Source organism: Canis lupus, chromosome 11, assembly GCF_048164855.1.
Source record: "Canis lupus baileyi chromosome 11, mCanLup2.hap1, whole genome shotgun sequence".
NCBI lineage: Eukaryota > Metazoa > Chordata > Mammalia > Carnivora > Canidae > Canis > Canis lupus.
The window spans coordinates 29,147,111-29,160,450 of NC_132848.1; the positions used below are offsets into that span (position 1 = coordinate 29,147,111).

The window sequence follows — 13,340 nt, forward strand, 5'->3', positions numbered from 1 at the left end:
AACCTAAGATGAGACACAGGGTTGCCTTTTAGGCCTGCAGGCTGTAACTGAAGAAGCCACTTTTCTCTCGGCCTCCCTGGGCCTTCTGGAACGTGGGGAAAATATTTTCTCCTTGGCTGTAGAAAATCAGGCCTCGGTGGGAAAGTGCTGGAAAGATTACTCTTAAATCCGAGAATTTTCCTCTGGGCGGGACTTTTTATTCACTGAAGGGATGCCAGGGATTTAACCCTACATTTCATGGTCCTGGCTTTGTCTTCCCCTGGAAGGCTCCAGGCAACCAGATGGAGGAAGAACGGAGGTTTTAGCACCACCCCACCATCCAAACACCACCACCCCCGCCCCAGTAAGAGCTAGTGAGGGCCAATGGCACAGTTTCTTCATTTGCAAATTGGGGCTAGCCCTCCCCTCCGGCAGGGGGTCCTGCCTGGAGTTGAAAGCGGGTCTCCTCATTCAGAACCTATCCCACCCCCCAAAAAAACCACAGCCCAGGGACTTAACACTTATTCACTGTGGAAAAAGAGAACTTGACTTTATTCAGAAAGTCTACAAAATACAGAAGGCGGATAACTCGCTTACTGTAAGTCAGAAAATAAATAAAATCTGGGGGCCGGGCAAATATTTTTTTCAACATTTTTTTGGTTGTTGCCATCCGGCTTTCCCTAAATATAAGATAAAATGTGATTTATTTGCAGATATAAAATATAAAGTCCAGCACAGGGCCATACACCACTTCTCCCAGGGAGTGGGTGCTAGGTTTCTGGCTGGGGAGAATAACTTAGATTCGGTGCAATAAATAAACAGCTGTATACAGGGTGGGGGAAGAGGCCAGGGCTGGGCTTCCCAGGAGAATGGCAATCAGTGGCGGTGGCCAGCCCCCAAGCCACAGTGGACACTCCCAGGGGCAGGGGTGGGATCCTTCCTTTCTGGTGGGACCCCCACCCCTGGCTGCAAGACCTCAGGACCTATATCTTCTCATCTTCCCACCTGCCACAGTGGATGGTCACCTCCTTGGTCCCCTTTCTCTTTGGCTGGCCAGCTCCTTCCATCTCTTCCATCTGGATCACCTTCTCAGGCCCTCTACTTCTCTTCCCCTAACTCACAGAAGCGGCTCCTGGGCCAGGGAGGCCCTCCCATCATCCTTTCCAGTCCATGTCCATAATCCCCCTGGCAACCCTAGCTGGATCCTCCTGCTGGATCCCCTGGAATCTCGGGGCTGGGTCATCCGGTTGGAATCTCTCAGGGCAGGGTAAGGAGACCTGACTTTTCCAGCCCAACCACTAACCATAGAAGGCCTTGGGCACTGGCATGTCTGCTGGAGACCTGTTTCCCCTTCTGTTAACTGGCTTTCACTAGGTGATTTCTGATACTTCTCCCAGCTTTGGAAGGCCAGGCACCCCCGGGCCCAAAGCAGAGATGGGAGCATTAGCTTCCTAGCCCCAGGAGACACACGTAGAGCCAAATTTGGTCCTGAATCTGGGAAGATGCGGAGGGGCTATGGCGCGATCTGAGCAAACAGTTTACAAAATGAGGGGTGGCCCTCCTCCCGGACAGCCCTTCTCTAATCCGCTCTGTATCCCATCCTCCCATCCTCCCAGTCTAAGACTGCTGGACTTCCAGCCAAAAGAAACCCCAGACTCCAACCCCACCCTACCATTCTCATCAAAGTTGTCCCACCCCAGGGCCACCTAGTAGGTCCCAGTTATAGGGGCCACAACGAGGAAGACAGCAGGTTCGGGAGGGAACAGGTGCTCAACACAGGGGCCGGTGGCTGCAGAGAAATGACACCTGGGGAACAGAGACCACGCTTAGGCACTTTGGGAAGGAAGCGGGGGTTCGGAGGGGCGTGGCTTGGAGACGGGGCGGGGCCGGGCGGGCACTAGGAGCAGGCGGCGGGGGCGGGGCCGGGCCCGGGGGCGGGGGCGGGGGCGGGGCCCGACCCGGGCCCGGGGGCCGACTTGACGATGGTGATGACGCTCGCGGGCGCCACGAGGGCTGCGGGCCCGCGGGCGGCCACGGAGCGCGCGAAGCCCTGCAGCGCCTCGCACTTGCCGCGCAGCGCGTCGAGCTCCAGGCGCATGGCTGCGTTCTCGCGCGCCAGCTTGTCCACCTCGCGCTCCAGCTCCGACTTCTGCTTCTGCAGCTCCTCCTTCTGGCACACGCGCTTCACGCGGCAGCTGGCCGCGTAGCCGCGGTTCTTGAGCGTGCGGCGCCGCTGCTTGAGCCGCGTCACCTCCTCGGCCGAGAGCCCGCGCAGGTGCCGGTTCAGCTCGCGCACCGACAGCCCCATCAGCGCCTCGTCCGACAGGTGCGGCGTGTTCTCGCTCAGCTCACGCTTGATCTGGGGGCAGCATGGCGGGCGCATGGGGACCACAGCTCCCCCTCCACCCCCATCACCACCACAGGCCTTTGGCGTGGTGGCTGGATTGGCTCCAAGACCCCAAACGGGGGCAAGGAATCCAGAAAGGGGAAACTGGGCCAAACCAGGATACAAACACAAAAGGAACCACCACTCCAGGGCTGGGTCCAAATTCTCACCCAGTGTCCCAGCCTGGACTCAGCCAGAGAAACCCGGCCCAGAAAGCACTTTGAAGTCCTGCAGCCCAGTGAGCACTGTTCCAATGGGGAAACCGGCCCAGAGAGGGAAGTGACCTGCCCCCTCCCCCCGGGGTGGGGACAGAGGGGGAAGGAACAGAGCCTGTGACCAGAGCCCAGGCCGCTTGGTTTCCAGCCCAGGGGCCTTCCTGGGGCTCATGAACACCTGCAGCTTGCTGAGCCACGCTTGAGGATTCCAGGAACTGAAGGGTAAGCTGGGATGCCCGTTGGCCCAGGCAGGCAGGGAGGGAGGGAGGGGGAGGACAGGGACAACAGAGGCAGCCTCCTCACCTTCAGGGCTTTGCTGGATAAGGGATCCACGGACATATTTGCAGAAGGTGCCCTCTGGGCTGAGACCTAGGAGAGAGAGGAGACAAAGGTCACTTTCTTTTTTACTTAGAATAAAACCCAAATTTGCTACTAAAGCATTCAAGGCCTCTGCTGCTATGAAACTCCCAACATACCACCTTTCTCTGTCCCAGTGGTCCAGCCACAGTGGTCCCCTTGAAGGGTTCATTCCAGCCTCGGGGCCTTTGCACTTGCTGCTGTCTTTACTGTTCTCTTCCTTTTCATCTCCCCACCATGACTCTTCATCCTTTAGGGCTTTGCCCAGAGTCATCTCTTCAAAGTGGTCTAACTGTCCTGGCTAAACACCTCCTGTGTCATATCACATCATCCTGTTTGCTAACCCTCGTAACAGTCAGCCCTTCTGTAATTATTTTGTTTGGTTACCTGGTTATCTGCCTCCATCCCACCTCTCCTCCACCAAAATGCAAACTCCTGAGGGCTGAGGCCTTGCCTATTCTACTACAGCATCAGTGTGCCTAAATCAGTGCCTGGCACACAGGAGATGCTCAATAAGTATGCATCAAAGGAACAGGTGCCCCCTCCCCAGCCATTCTTCCACATGGGGTGCAGAGATGCCTATTTGATTTTTTTTAGCTTTTCACTAAAGTATAGCCTATGTACAGCAAAGTATGCAAACCATATTTGGGGCAACTGGCTGGCTCAGTTGATAGAGTGTGCGACTCTAGATCTCAGGGTCATGATTGAGCCTCATGCTGGGTGTAGAGCTAGCCAATGACTTTTCAGAGTCCAACCTACACCCCATCAAAATAAAACATAACCAGTCCCCTCCAAGCCTTCCTCACCCAAATCTGTCTTGGGAAAGCTTCCCCTGCCCAGCACTAATTCCCCACTGCCCTGGGCAGACAGGGCAGCCCTGCCTAAACTGATGAGGGGCCCAGTGGCCCTCAGGGTCTCCCTACAGTCCTGAAAGTTCCATGTCCTTTCAACAAGTATTTATTGAGCATTTACTATATGCCGACCTTGGCACTGGGGAGACATGGAGGGTGCATTCTAGAGGCCAGTGGCCATAGCTTGGGGCTGGGGAGGGGACTGTCCCCCAAGCCCCCTTTAAAGCAGCAGTCCTGTCTGTACCCAGCAGATCTGATCTTCTCCCCCATTCATTGTTAGCCTGGGTTTCCTGATCTGATAGCCCCCATGGGGAGGTGTGGTGGTGAGGAGCAAAGGGGACAGGGCGGGAAGATGCCCTGTGGCCTGAGATGCAGCATCCTCTCCATCTCATTAGCAATACCTGGTTTGATAGAGCGCAGCTGGGGCAAATGGGGTCCAAACCCTGGTTTCTTGAGCTTTCTGCGGGGCCTCACAGCCTCAGCTCAGCCTCTGACACATTCCCGCAGGCCCCAGTATCCCTGGAACTCACTGTGGGACTCCCCTCCCCAGGGCCTTTGCACTGGCTGTTCCCTGGGCCTGGCTTTCTCTTTCCCTAGATGGCTACAAAGCTTCTTTCCTCACCTTTTCAAATCTCATGTTCTCACTCAGTTTAGGATTCTAAGCCCCTGGTACACATACACACACTCTCTCTCTCCCCCCATCTCCCTTCCCTACCTCATGTTTCTCTATAGTACTTTCCACTGAACGTATTCTTAATTATCCATTGCAAATACTCATTCAGTGCCAGCTCCATGGCAGCAGAGATTTGGCCTCGTCCTCTGAAGCATCCCTAGTGCCCACAGCCCGGCCCACAGCAGATGCTCAGGTAATGGTTGTTGAATTCTCAGTGTGACTCAGGCGGAGATGCAGACAGCCCCAGGCTTCTCTGGAGTCCCCCAGCGCCTCCGGGCCCCCACAGCCAGGGGGTCTGACACCCCAGAGGGAAGCAAGGAGAGGGACAGGAGGGGGACAGTGGCACTTGAAGGGATCCCGATAGAGGCAGCCACTATGGCCCCTGGGCTGGGAAGGTCTTCAGAGCCACCCAAGCTTGTGGTATCACCTTTGTGGTGTCACCGAGGCCCAGAAAATCCTAAGTCAGGACCCTGGCCTTTCACAGACGCTACGTGGAGACCCTCATACACCACCCCCACCAATCCTACCCTTCAATACAGTCCTCTTAAAAGGTCACCTTCCTCTCCCCCACACACACCCAGGGAGGGCCTAGAATGTTCCCCTGCTGGCCTCCATTCCTCCACTCAGCAGCCGGAGGGTCTTTTCACCATGTGACTCTCACCATGTCACCACCAGATGAAAACCTTCCATGGCTCCTTACTTGCCCTGGGACAGAATCCAGGCCCACCGTGCGTCACCTCAGGCTCCTTTGCTGTCACTACCCACCTCCCCACCTCCCTTTGGCACCTCTGCTGCACAGAATTTCACTTCCTCTCTCCCACACTGTATTGCCTTTGGGCAACTCCACACCCTGTGACACTTCTCCCCTGACTTTATCTGGCAGATTGCTAATTCATCCTCCTGCCCTGGGCATACAAAACTCCTCTTCCAGGAAGCCCTCCCTGAGCCAGAGAATTTCTTAGGTGCCGCCCACCCTGGCACTTCTCCCCTGTCCTGTAATGGCCTGTTTCCTTGTTGTCTCCCCCCAAGACAGGGAGCTCTGCAGCAGGAGCCAGGCCGAGGCAGTTGTGGGTGCTGAGGACACCAGCACAGGGCCGTGCAGGGAGCAGGCACTGTGGTGAGATGGGGGTGGTCTCTTGACACCATGACCCTGCTCATCAGGGTCTGAACTGAGTGCCAAGCCCAAGCCCAGATGAATACCGTCAAGGAGAAAACCCTCCGGCCCCTCTCTGGTGCTTCCTCCTTTCCATCTGCTCCCTCGCTCCTGCATGGCAATGCTAGGACACAGACACCGGGAACATGGGAAGGGAGCACAGGGGGTTCCATCCTCCAATGCTTGCCCCCGCCCCCCCCCCCCCCCCCCCCCCCCCGTGGGGTATGAGAAGCAAGGAAAGCCTGGGCTTGTGACCTTGGGCAAGGCGCTCCGCCTCTCTGGCTCTCTACTCTTCCAGCTGCAGGATCAGAACACCACCTGCCAAGCGGGGTTTGGGAGGAAACAAGTGGGGCCAACTGTAGAGGCCAGTGAGCACCTGGGGGTTCTTAGAATTGCTGAGCCTGTCCAGGAGGGGTCAGGCCTGGGGCGCTCGCTGGGACCTGGCTCTGACTCAGCATCTCCTGGCTGGCTGGGGTAACACAGGAAAGGCCCCTGGAGAGCAGCTGGCCCTGCCTCCTCACTTAGCCAAGGAGGAAGTGGAGACCACAGAGGGGCATCCTTCGCCTGAGGTCACACATCAGGGAAACGGCAGGCTGCCTCTCCCCAAATCGGGAGGAATTGTGAATGCCTATAAATGACCCGGGGCTGCATCCGGCCCCCCTTCCCACCAGTGTCACCCTGGTCCTTTTGACAGCCCTAAGAGGTAACGCCCAAAGAGGTCAACAGGGGAGTCCAGAGTCACGCCACTCACCTGGGAAGCAGCCCAGGACGGAGGCCACACTAAGCCACATGCCTCCTCTCAGTTCCTGGAGGCCCTGTTTCCCCACCTCTGTGCAGAGGAGGCTGGACTTATCAGCTCCGATACGCCCAGGGTGTGTGTCAGGTCTGCCTGAGACATAAATATGCCACACAAATACTCAGGCCCCCGTGCCTGCTGTCAGGGAGCTGGGGCGTTAGGTGACCCACAGAGGCAGACTGGGCCACACAGAGGGGCCTGATAGGAAAGAGGTAGCAGGTTAACTGAGCCTATCGGGTGCTGGGTGCTGAGTACAGGGTGCTGTGCCCAACACAGAACCTCCGAGGCATGGCCTCACTCTCAGCCAGGTCCTTCTCCCTCTCCTGAGACCTTGGTTTCTTTGCTTGTAAAGTGGAGACGATCATAATAGTGTAAATATGTAAAACACAAGAGACTCAGACAAGGGCAGGAGTGGCAGGTGGCTGGCTTACTGCCCCATCCCTGCAGGCCCCATCCCTGCAGGCCTGCTCTCTGCAGGCATCACTAATCAATCACAGCACTGCCCTGAGCGCTGAGCACGCAGCCTTGGACTCCACACAACCCTGCACAGTCGGCCCTAGAGGCCAAAGCTGTTGGACATCCCCTATTCTACGTAAGGGCCGAAGTTCCCATCCACTCAGCTGACTGGGATTCTAAGTATTTTCGGTTCCTAGGGATGCTTTGATCCTGTTCTTCCCTCTTCTCCTCCTCCTGTTGTAGCCTCAGCCTTCAAGCAAATGCTGAATGTCAGCCAAAGCACCCCTGTTTGCTCATGGGTGGTCCAACCCCTTTGTTCTATAACTGAGGCAACCAAGCAACTGTTTTGTGGCAGTGATGGGCTGGAACCCCAGGGTCCTGACCCCCAGCTCCGGGACCTTTCTTCAGCGGCAGCCCCCTCCCCCACACATGCCCCAATTTCTTCTCTTCTTCCCTTTGAGGTCAGCAGACTTGACCTCCAAGGTCTGCAGGTTCCCTATATTCTTTGGGATGCCCGGGGAATGAGCTTGCTCTCAGGGACTGACAGCTGCCTAGGCCAGTGAGCGCCACCAGCCCTTCTGCCAGCCCCTCCCTGGCCCCTCGTCCACTCCAGAGACATCCTGCAGACGGCCCACCCACTGGCATGGGCTCCTCTCTGGCTGCTGAGCCATTCTGCTTCCTCTGTGAGGACAGAGGGAAAAAATGTGTTTTCCTGGGCCTTGGCAGCCAGCACTGGTGGAGCCTCCTCCCTGCTGGAAGGGGAGCAAAGCTGGGAGAACCCAGCGCCGCAGGGAAGCAGGGGCCTTGCATTCTAGCTCTGGGTCTGCCACCCACTCGCACCACGCGACTTCCCATCTGTCAGTCCCCTCTGGGTCTCAGTTTCCCAACATGCCAAACCTCCACTGAGCCCATAGTACCCTCCAGCACTGGTTACTTTGGAGTTCTGAGTGTCAGATTCTGGTCCAGAATGGAGCTCTGAGACCACCAACAGAGTGGAGGCTTCCCGGAGGCAGGGAAACGGCTGCCTCCCCCCAAATCGGGAGGAATTGTGAATGCCCATACAGGACTCAGGGCTGCATCCGGCCCCGCTTTCCACCAACATCACCCTGGTCCTCTTGACAGCCCTAGGAGGTAACGCCCGGATTGATCAACAGGGGAGTCCAGAGTCACGCCACTCACCTGGGAAGCAGCCCAGGACGGAGGCCACACTAAGCCACATGCCTCCTCCCAGTTCCTGGGAGCACAAACTCTGAGACTGTCAGCTTTGACCATCCCTCTGCGCCACCTGCACAGCCAGGGACCACTTCCCCCTTCGGCTGAACTATGACCACAGCCAGCTCCTCACTGGCCTCCAGCCTTGCCAGCCTCCACCACCGGCCCTGCCATCTGTCCTCTCCTAAGAGCTGTCAGAGGGAGCACTGCTGACAGCTGACACAAACCTACACACCTGCTCATGCTGGTGCATTTCAAAACCCTGCAATGCCAGCCCCCACTCCAGCCCACGCTGTGGGTCCTCCAGGTCTCCACTGTATTGTCTCCCCACTCTCTCCCAGGAGCCTCATGCTAACAATGAAGGAACAGACAGGAAACACTACCATCCTAGTACATTTCCCACAAGGAGTGTGTGTGTGTGTGAGAGAGAGAGAGAGAGAGAGAGGATGGCACGTGGGTTCTGAAGGATCTGCTCACTTTTGAGAGATTGCTTCAAGAAATCCTATAGCCTGTTCGGACTTTCTGCTTCCCTGGGGGTTCCCAGGCCTTTTTCTCCAAGTGCTGTGGAATTTTTCCAGGACATGGATCTGGTGCTCATTCATTCATTTAATCAGCAAACTTCCAAGAGGCACCTACTCTGCCCAGACTTGTTGCTGGGTCCCAAAGGCCAAAAGAGGAATCACAACCCCTGCCTGTAGGGGCTCCATAGATGACCATCCCTCCATCTGGCAACCCAACTCACTGGTCACCTCCTCAGAGAAGCCTCCCTTGATGGTCCTGGCTAAGTTAGAGCCCCGTGACATACTTCAAATCAATGTCTTCTCCTCATACTACCCATCTCAGCTGTGGTTTTGCTTTTAGTTTGGTAGCTCTTCTTCAACTTTGTTTCCCTGCTCCCAGAGGGCAGGCTCTGGACCTGGTTTCTTCACCATCTCATCCCCAGCACCTGACCCACAGCAGATGGCAACGCAGGCCAGAAGTGTCAGGACTGAGGAAGGCTGTCCCATGCTGGGTCCCAGACCCAGGGAAGGCCCAGAGGTGATTCAATGGAAGGTCAAAACTTTCAGTGCTAGCTTTCCAGCCAACCAGCCACTTCCCCTTGTCCCCTGACCCCCTGCCCTACTGGGGGACATTTCCTGTCCAGCCCTGAAGGATGGGCCTGCCTGGTTCCTGTGCTCCTGGCTGCCACCTCCCTTACTCAAACGCTATACTCCAGGACATCCCTGGCTCCAGCCTGGGGCTGTTGGCTCCTCTTTCTCTCACACAGGTCCCCTGGAAAATAGCTGGTGTGCAGAGGCTGCCATACCTCTACCATTCTACACCCATCCTGCCACCCCAAATATTGTCTAGTTCCTGCTGCAGATGGCGACACTGATTCCCAGCTGTGGTACCAGAGCTCACCAGGGCTCAAAGGCTTGAGGTTAAAAGATCGTCTGGTTCCTCCCCCCAGCAAACTCAATTACTGCCCCCCACCAAGCTCTGAGGGTGGGAGGAGGGCAGAAGAGGACCAAGGAACCCCAACCCTGAATGTCAGTGGGCTCTTGGGGAGAGGGGCTAGGTCAGGGCCCTGCCTCTCACATCTTAACCCTTCATGGACCAAGACCACCTGTTGCCACCTGCCTGTGGACCATGCCCAGCCCAGGGTGAGGACTCTGGGTCCTAGGGCTGGCCCAGGCCTTCAACTAGCTCCTCAGGTCCAACCATCAATAGGTCTGACTAATCCCACCTGTGAACTGAAACTACCAGGAGAGCAGAAACCAGCTCCACCCCAACCTCCCGGTCTCACCCTCCCCAACCCAGCAGGTACAACCTCCAGAACCAGGACCAGCCAGAGTGGCCACCAGAGAGAGGAGGCCAGGGATTCCTTCTGACTTGCCACCTTTGCGTTGGGTTTTCTGGTCCTTCTTCCTCCTGAGAGGGAGGGGATGGACCCCCACCCCGTGCTGGAAAACCTGGGGACCAGGACAGAGGCACCAGCCTATTTTGTTGCCAGCCCGATGGATCGGGGTGCTGAGGCCAGGGCCGGCCCTCTCTCACCCCTCAGTCCAGCCGGGTGGGGCCTTTGATACTTTGCCCCACCCTGTGGCTGCAGGCGCCCGCTCTGGGCCAGGGACAAGCACGGCAGTCACATGGCCGTGTCCCTGGGAAACTCCGTAGACCGAAGGGCCCGGCTGCGGACTGGTCGGAAGGGGACAGCCCAAGGGAGAGTTCCCGTCCCCCCGTGTGACCAGGGAGCTGGCCACTTCCGTCGATCGAGTCCCTGTTCTGCGTTTATTCATGTGGGGACACTCTTTCCGAGGGGCACAGCACACGGCTGGCACGCAGGCCGCAGGGGGGTCTTCGGCCCCGGGAGCGCGTGGGCGGGCGGACACACACGCACACGCACGCCCCCCCGCCTGTCTCACTCACGCACCCGGTAAGATACGAGGGCCCCCGGCCGGGAACAGACACACACGCCCGCCCCCGCCCCCGCCCCCGCCCTCGGAGGTAAACAAACCGCGCACGCACGGCCCGCGGGCGGGCGTCCAGGGACTGCTCTCGCCGAGTCACGTACGTGCACACGCCGCCCCCGGCCCCGCCTGGGCGGACGCCGCCGCTCGCCGGCCTGCGCTGCCCGGTCCCGTCCCGTCCCGTCCCGTCCCGCCGCGCCCCGCCCAGCTCGGTGCCCCCGACCTCCGGGCCCCGCTCCCCCGCCACCCGGCGTCCGGGCGGGGGCACCCCGCGGGCCCCGGGCACGATCCCGGGCACCCGGCCCTGCGCCCCGGCTTCCGCGCGCCCGTCCCCGCCTCGGAGCCCTTCCCTCACCCGCCTCTCGGCCCGCTCCGCCTGGCCCCGCCGCCGCCGTCCGGGCTGGCTGTCCCGGCCCGGCGCCCTGGTCCTGGCTCCCTCCGGTCCCGACCGCGGGTCGCTCCGAGCCGGGCTCCCGAGAGCGCCGCGCCGAGTTTTGTTGTGGGGCGGGCGGCGCGGGGGGCGGCGCGGAGTTGTAAGGCGAGCTTCCCGGAATTACTCACTCACAGGATTCCTTTCATTCATAAAAACCCAGTCATGCGGTGACGTCACCGCCCGGCGGTCCCTCCGGCCCCCGAGCGGCCTCCCGGCCCTCGGCCCCGCCCCCAGCCGGCCCCGCCCACATAGGGCCCCCACCCCGGGCCTCCGCGCGGCCGGGCCGGGCTCCTCCACCCGCGTGAGAGCCCCGGCGCGGTGCGTTCACGTGACGCCTCGCGAGAGCCGCGTGGGCGGAGGTGTCGTTTGTCTCATTTTGCAGTCGCCAGCCCCGCGCCTCTTCTCCTTTCAACCTACACCCTCCGCCTCGATGATCTCATGCAGTCCCGTGGTTTTAAATGCCACCCATGATCTCCAGGGAGCGCTGAGTCCTGGACTGCCCACTCTGCACCTCCACCTGGGTGCCAGATGAGGACGGCAAACATCCAGCTCTCGACCCACCACCCTGCCCCAGCTCCCGGTACCCGCAGACTCCCCACTTTCAGTTGTTCAAGCCCATTGCTCTTTCTGCCTTCATCCCCATCGGTCAGGCTGGCTCCACCTCCAACGCGGTCCAGCGTCTGACCCTCCTTCCCACCCCCCAATCCTGGCCCCTGGGCCAGGCACCATCAATTCACCTGGAGAACAGCAGCAAGCCTCCTGACAGCTTCCCCACTTTGCCTCTAAAGGCTTTCATCACACACCCGACAAGGTTCTTAAAACAAGGATCAGACCGTTTCACACACTCACACCCTCTGGCTTAACACCCTCAATAGCTTCCATTTGCATTGAGAATATAGACTATACTCCTCCTTCTGGTCTATAGGGCCCTAAGCCATCTGGCCTCTACCCAGTTCTGCAGCCTCACCTCCTTCCATTCTCCCCTCACCCACTACCCTTCAGCCACACTGCCCTTCCTACTGTTTTTCAAGCACACCTAGCTTTTTCCTACCACAGGTCCTTTGCACTAGCTATGTCCTCTGTTCACTGCCAGGTTTTCTCATCTCTCGAGTCAGCTTAGAGGTCGTTACCTCAGAGAGGCCTTTCCTGGCTGCTCTGGCCAAAAGAGCCCCCACTTCTGAAATATGTTTTTATATTACCTTACTATCTCCATAAGGTGTTACCTTGCTTATGTATTTGCTTACTATTTTTTTAAGATTTGATTTATTCATGAGAGAGGCAGAGACATAGGCAAAGGGAGAAGCCAGCTCCCTGCAGGGACCGTGATGCGGGATTGGATCTCAGGACCCCAGGATCATGACCTGAGCTGAAGGTAAGAGGCTCAACCACTGAACCACCCAGGCGTCCCTATTTAATGTCTGTCTTACCCAATCAGAATGTAAGTTTCTCGTCTGCTTTGTTCACCACGGCGTGTTCTGTGCCCAGGACAGTGCTCAGTCCCTAATGAGCCCTCACTGAGTGCATGTTGAGGAAATACATGAGTGGAGGCTCAGAGAGGTCAAGTGACTTTCCAAAGTCACCCAGCTGGGAAGTACAAGAACTAGAATTTGAATCCAGACCCAAATGATTCCTGGTCCAGATGTTTGGGGCTGTGCCCAAGGTAGGGGCTTCCAGCATAAATGTGAGGGTTACATTCGGTGCCTGGAGATCCACTCAAAAGGAGCAGCTTTGAGGGCAAGACGGGTGAGTATTGCATCCTCCCTTGTTCACGCTGTTTTCATCGTCTGAAGTGTCTGTTACTCCAGCAGCCATATCTTCTGTGAAACTGATATTCTAGTACCTACTTTATTTTACTGGGTAGGGCATAGGACCCCTCAACTAGGAGGTCTTCGTGTGGAGCCGTGGTCACTGGCAAGGCACCCCCATCCCTCGATATAATAGAATTTTATTTCAGAGCCCTTGTTATACCTTCCTGCCTCTGGACCTAGGTCTACCTGGGATTGTGGTGACACCTCTCTCTTACCTCCTGAAGGCCTTGGGTTTCATCTGCAGATTGGCCCGCTAGCTTCCCAAGTGACTGAACTTGCAAATTAGTCTGACACTCAAACAACCCCCCTCCCCACAACTGATTGCCCACTTGCCCTACAGTTATACATCTCTCACAGAGCCACTTATAGTACCTCTTGGGTTACAAAAGTTCTTGATTTTAGAAACTACACAATTGTGATTGTTGGTCTTTCTACTCGTCCCCCCTTCCCCATCATTTTCTATGAGCTTCCTAAGAGCCCAAATCATAGTAGGTGCTCAACTAGTGAATGAATCCCCAGTGACCTGCACAACACCTCTGGACACCATGCTGCCTAAATCCTTTCTCTCATC

At 57.6% G+C, this 13,340-nt stretch overlaps 1 protein-coding gene across 6 annotated transcripts; it reads right to left on the minus strand.

Annotated features, from left to right (window-relative positions):
• Nucleotides 1-500: 500 nt before the first annotated feature.
• On the minus strand, nucleotides 501-11,229 carry MAFF (MAF bZIP transcription factor F). 6 transcript variants are annotated; one of them, XM_072843995.1, is made up of 4 exons: nucleotides 10,884-11,076; nucleotides 9,889-10,030; nucleotides 2,884-2,949; nucleotides 501-2,338 (listed from the first exon to the last, which is right to left on the minus strand). In XM_072843995.1, exons 3-4 carry the CDS (start codon nucleotides 2,917-2,919, stop codon nucleotides 1,877-1,879), a joined length of 498 nt encoding a protein of 165 aa, XP_072700096.1. In that variant the 5' UTR covers nucleotides 2,920-2,949; nucleotides 9,889-10,030; nucleotides 10,884-11,076; the 3' UTR covers nucleotides 501-1,876. The 6 variants fall into 6 exon arrangements, with proteins under 6 accessions (XP_072700096.1, XP_072700095.1, XP_072700099.1 ...); XM_072843994.1 differs by lacking the exons at nucleotides 9,889-10,030; nucleotides 10,884-11,076 and adding an exon at nucleotides 11,094-11,229; XM_072843998.1 differs by lacking the exons at nucleotides 9,889-10,030; nucleotides 10,884-11,076 and adding an exon at nucleotides 11,090-11,146.
• Between the last annotated feature and the right edge of the window lie 2,111 nt (nucleotides 11,230-13,340).

Excerpts from the sequence above, each read along its gene's own strand:
- MAFF (XM_072843994.1), bottom strand. Across the intron at positions 2,339-2,883 it reads TATCCAGCAAAGCCCTGAAG|ATCAAGCGTGAGCTGAGCGA; the intron begins GTGAGGAGGCTG and ends TGCTGCCCCCAG.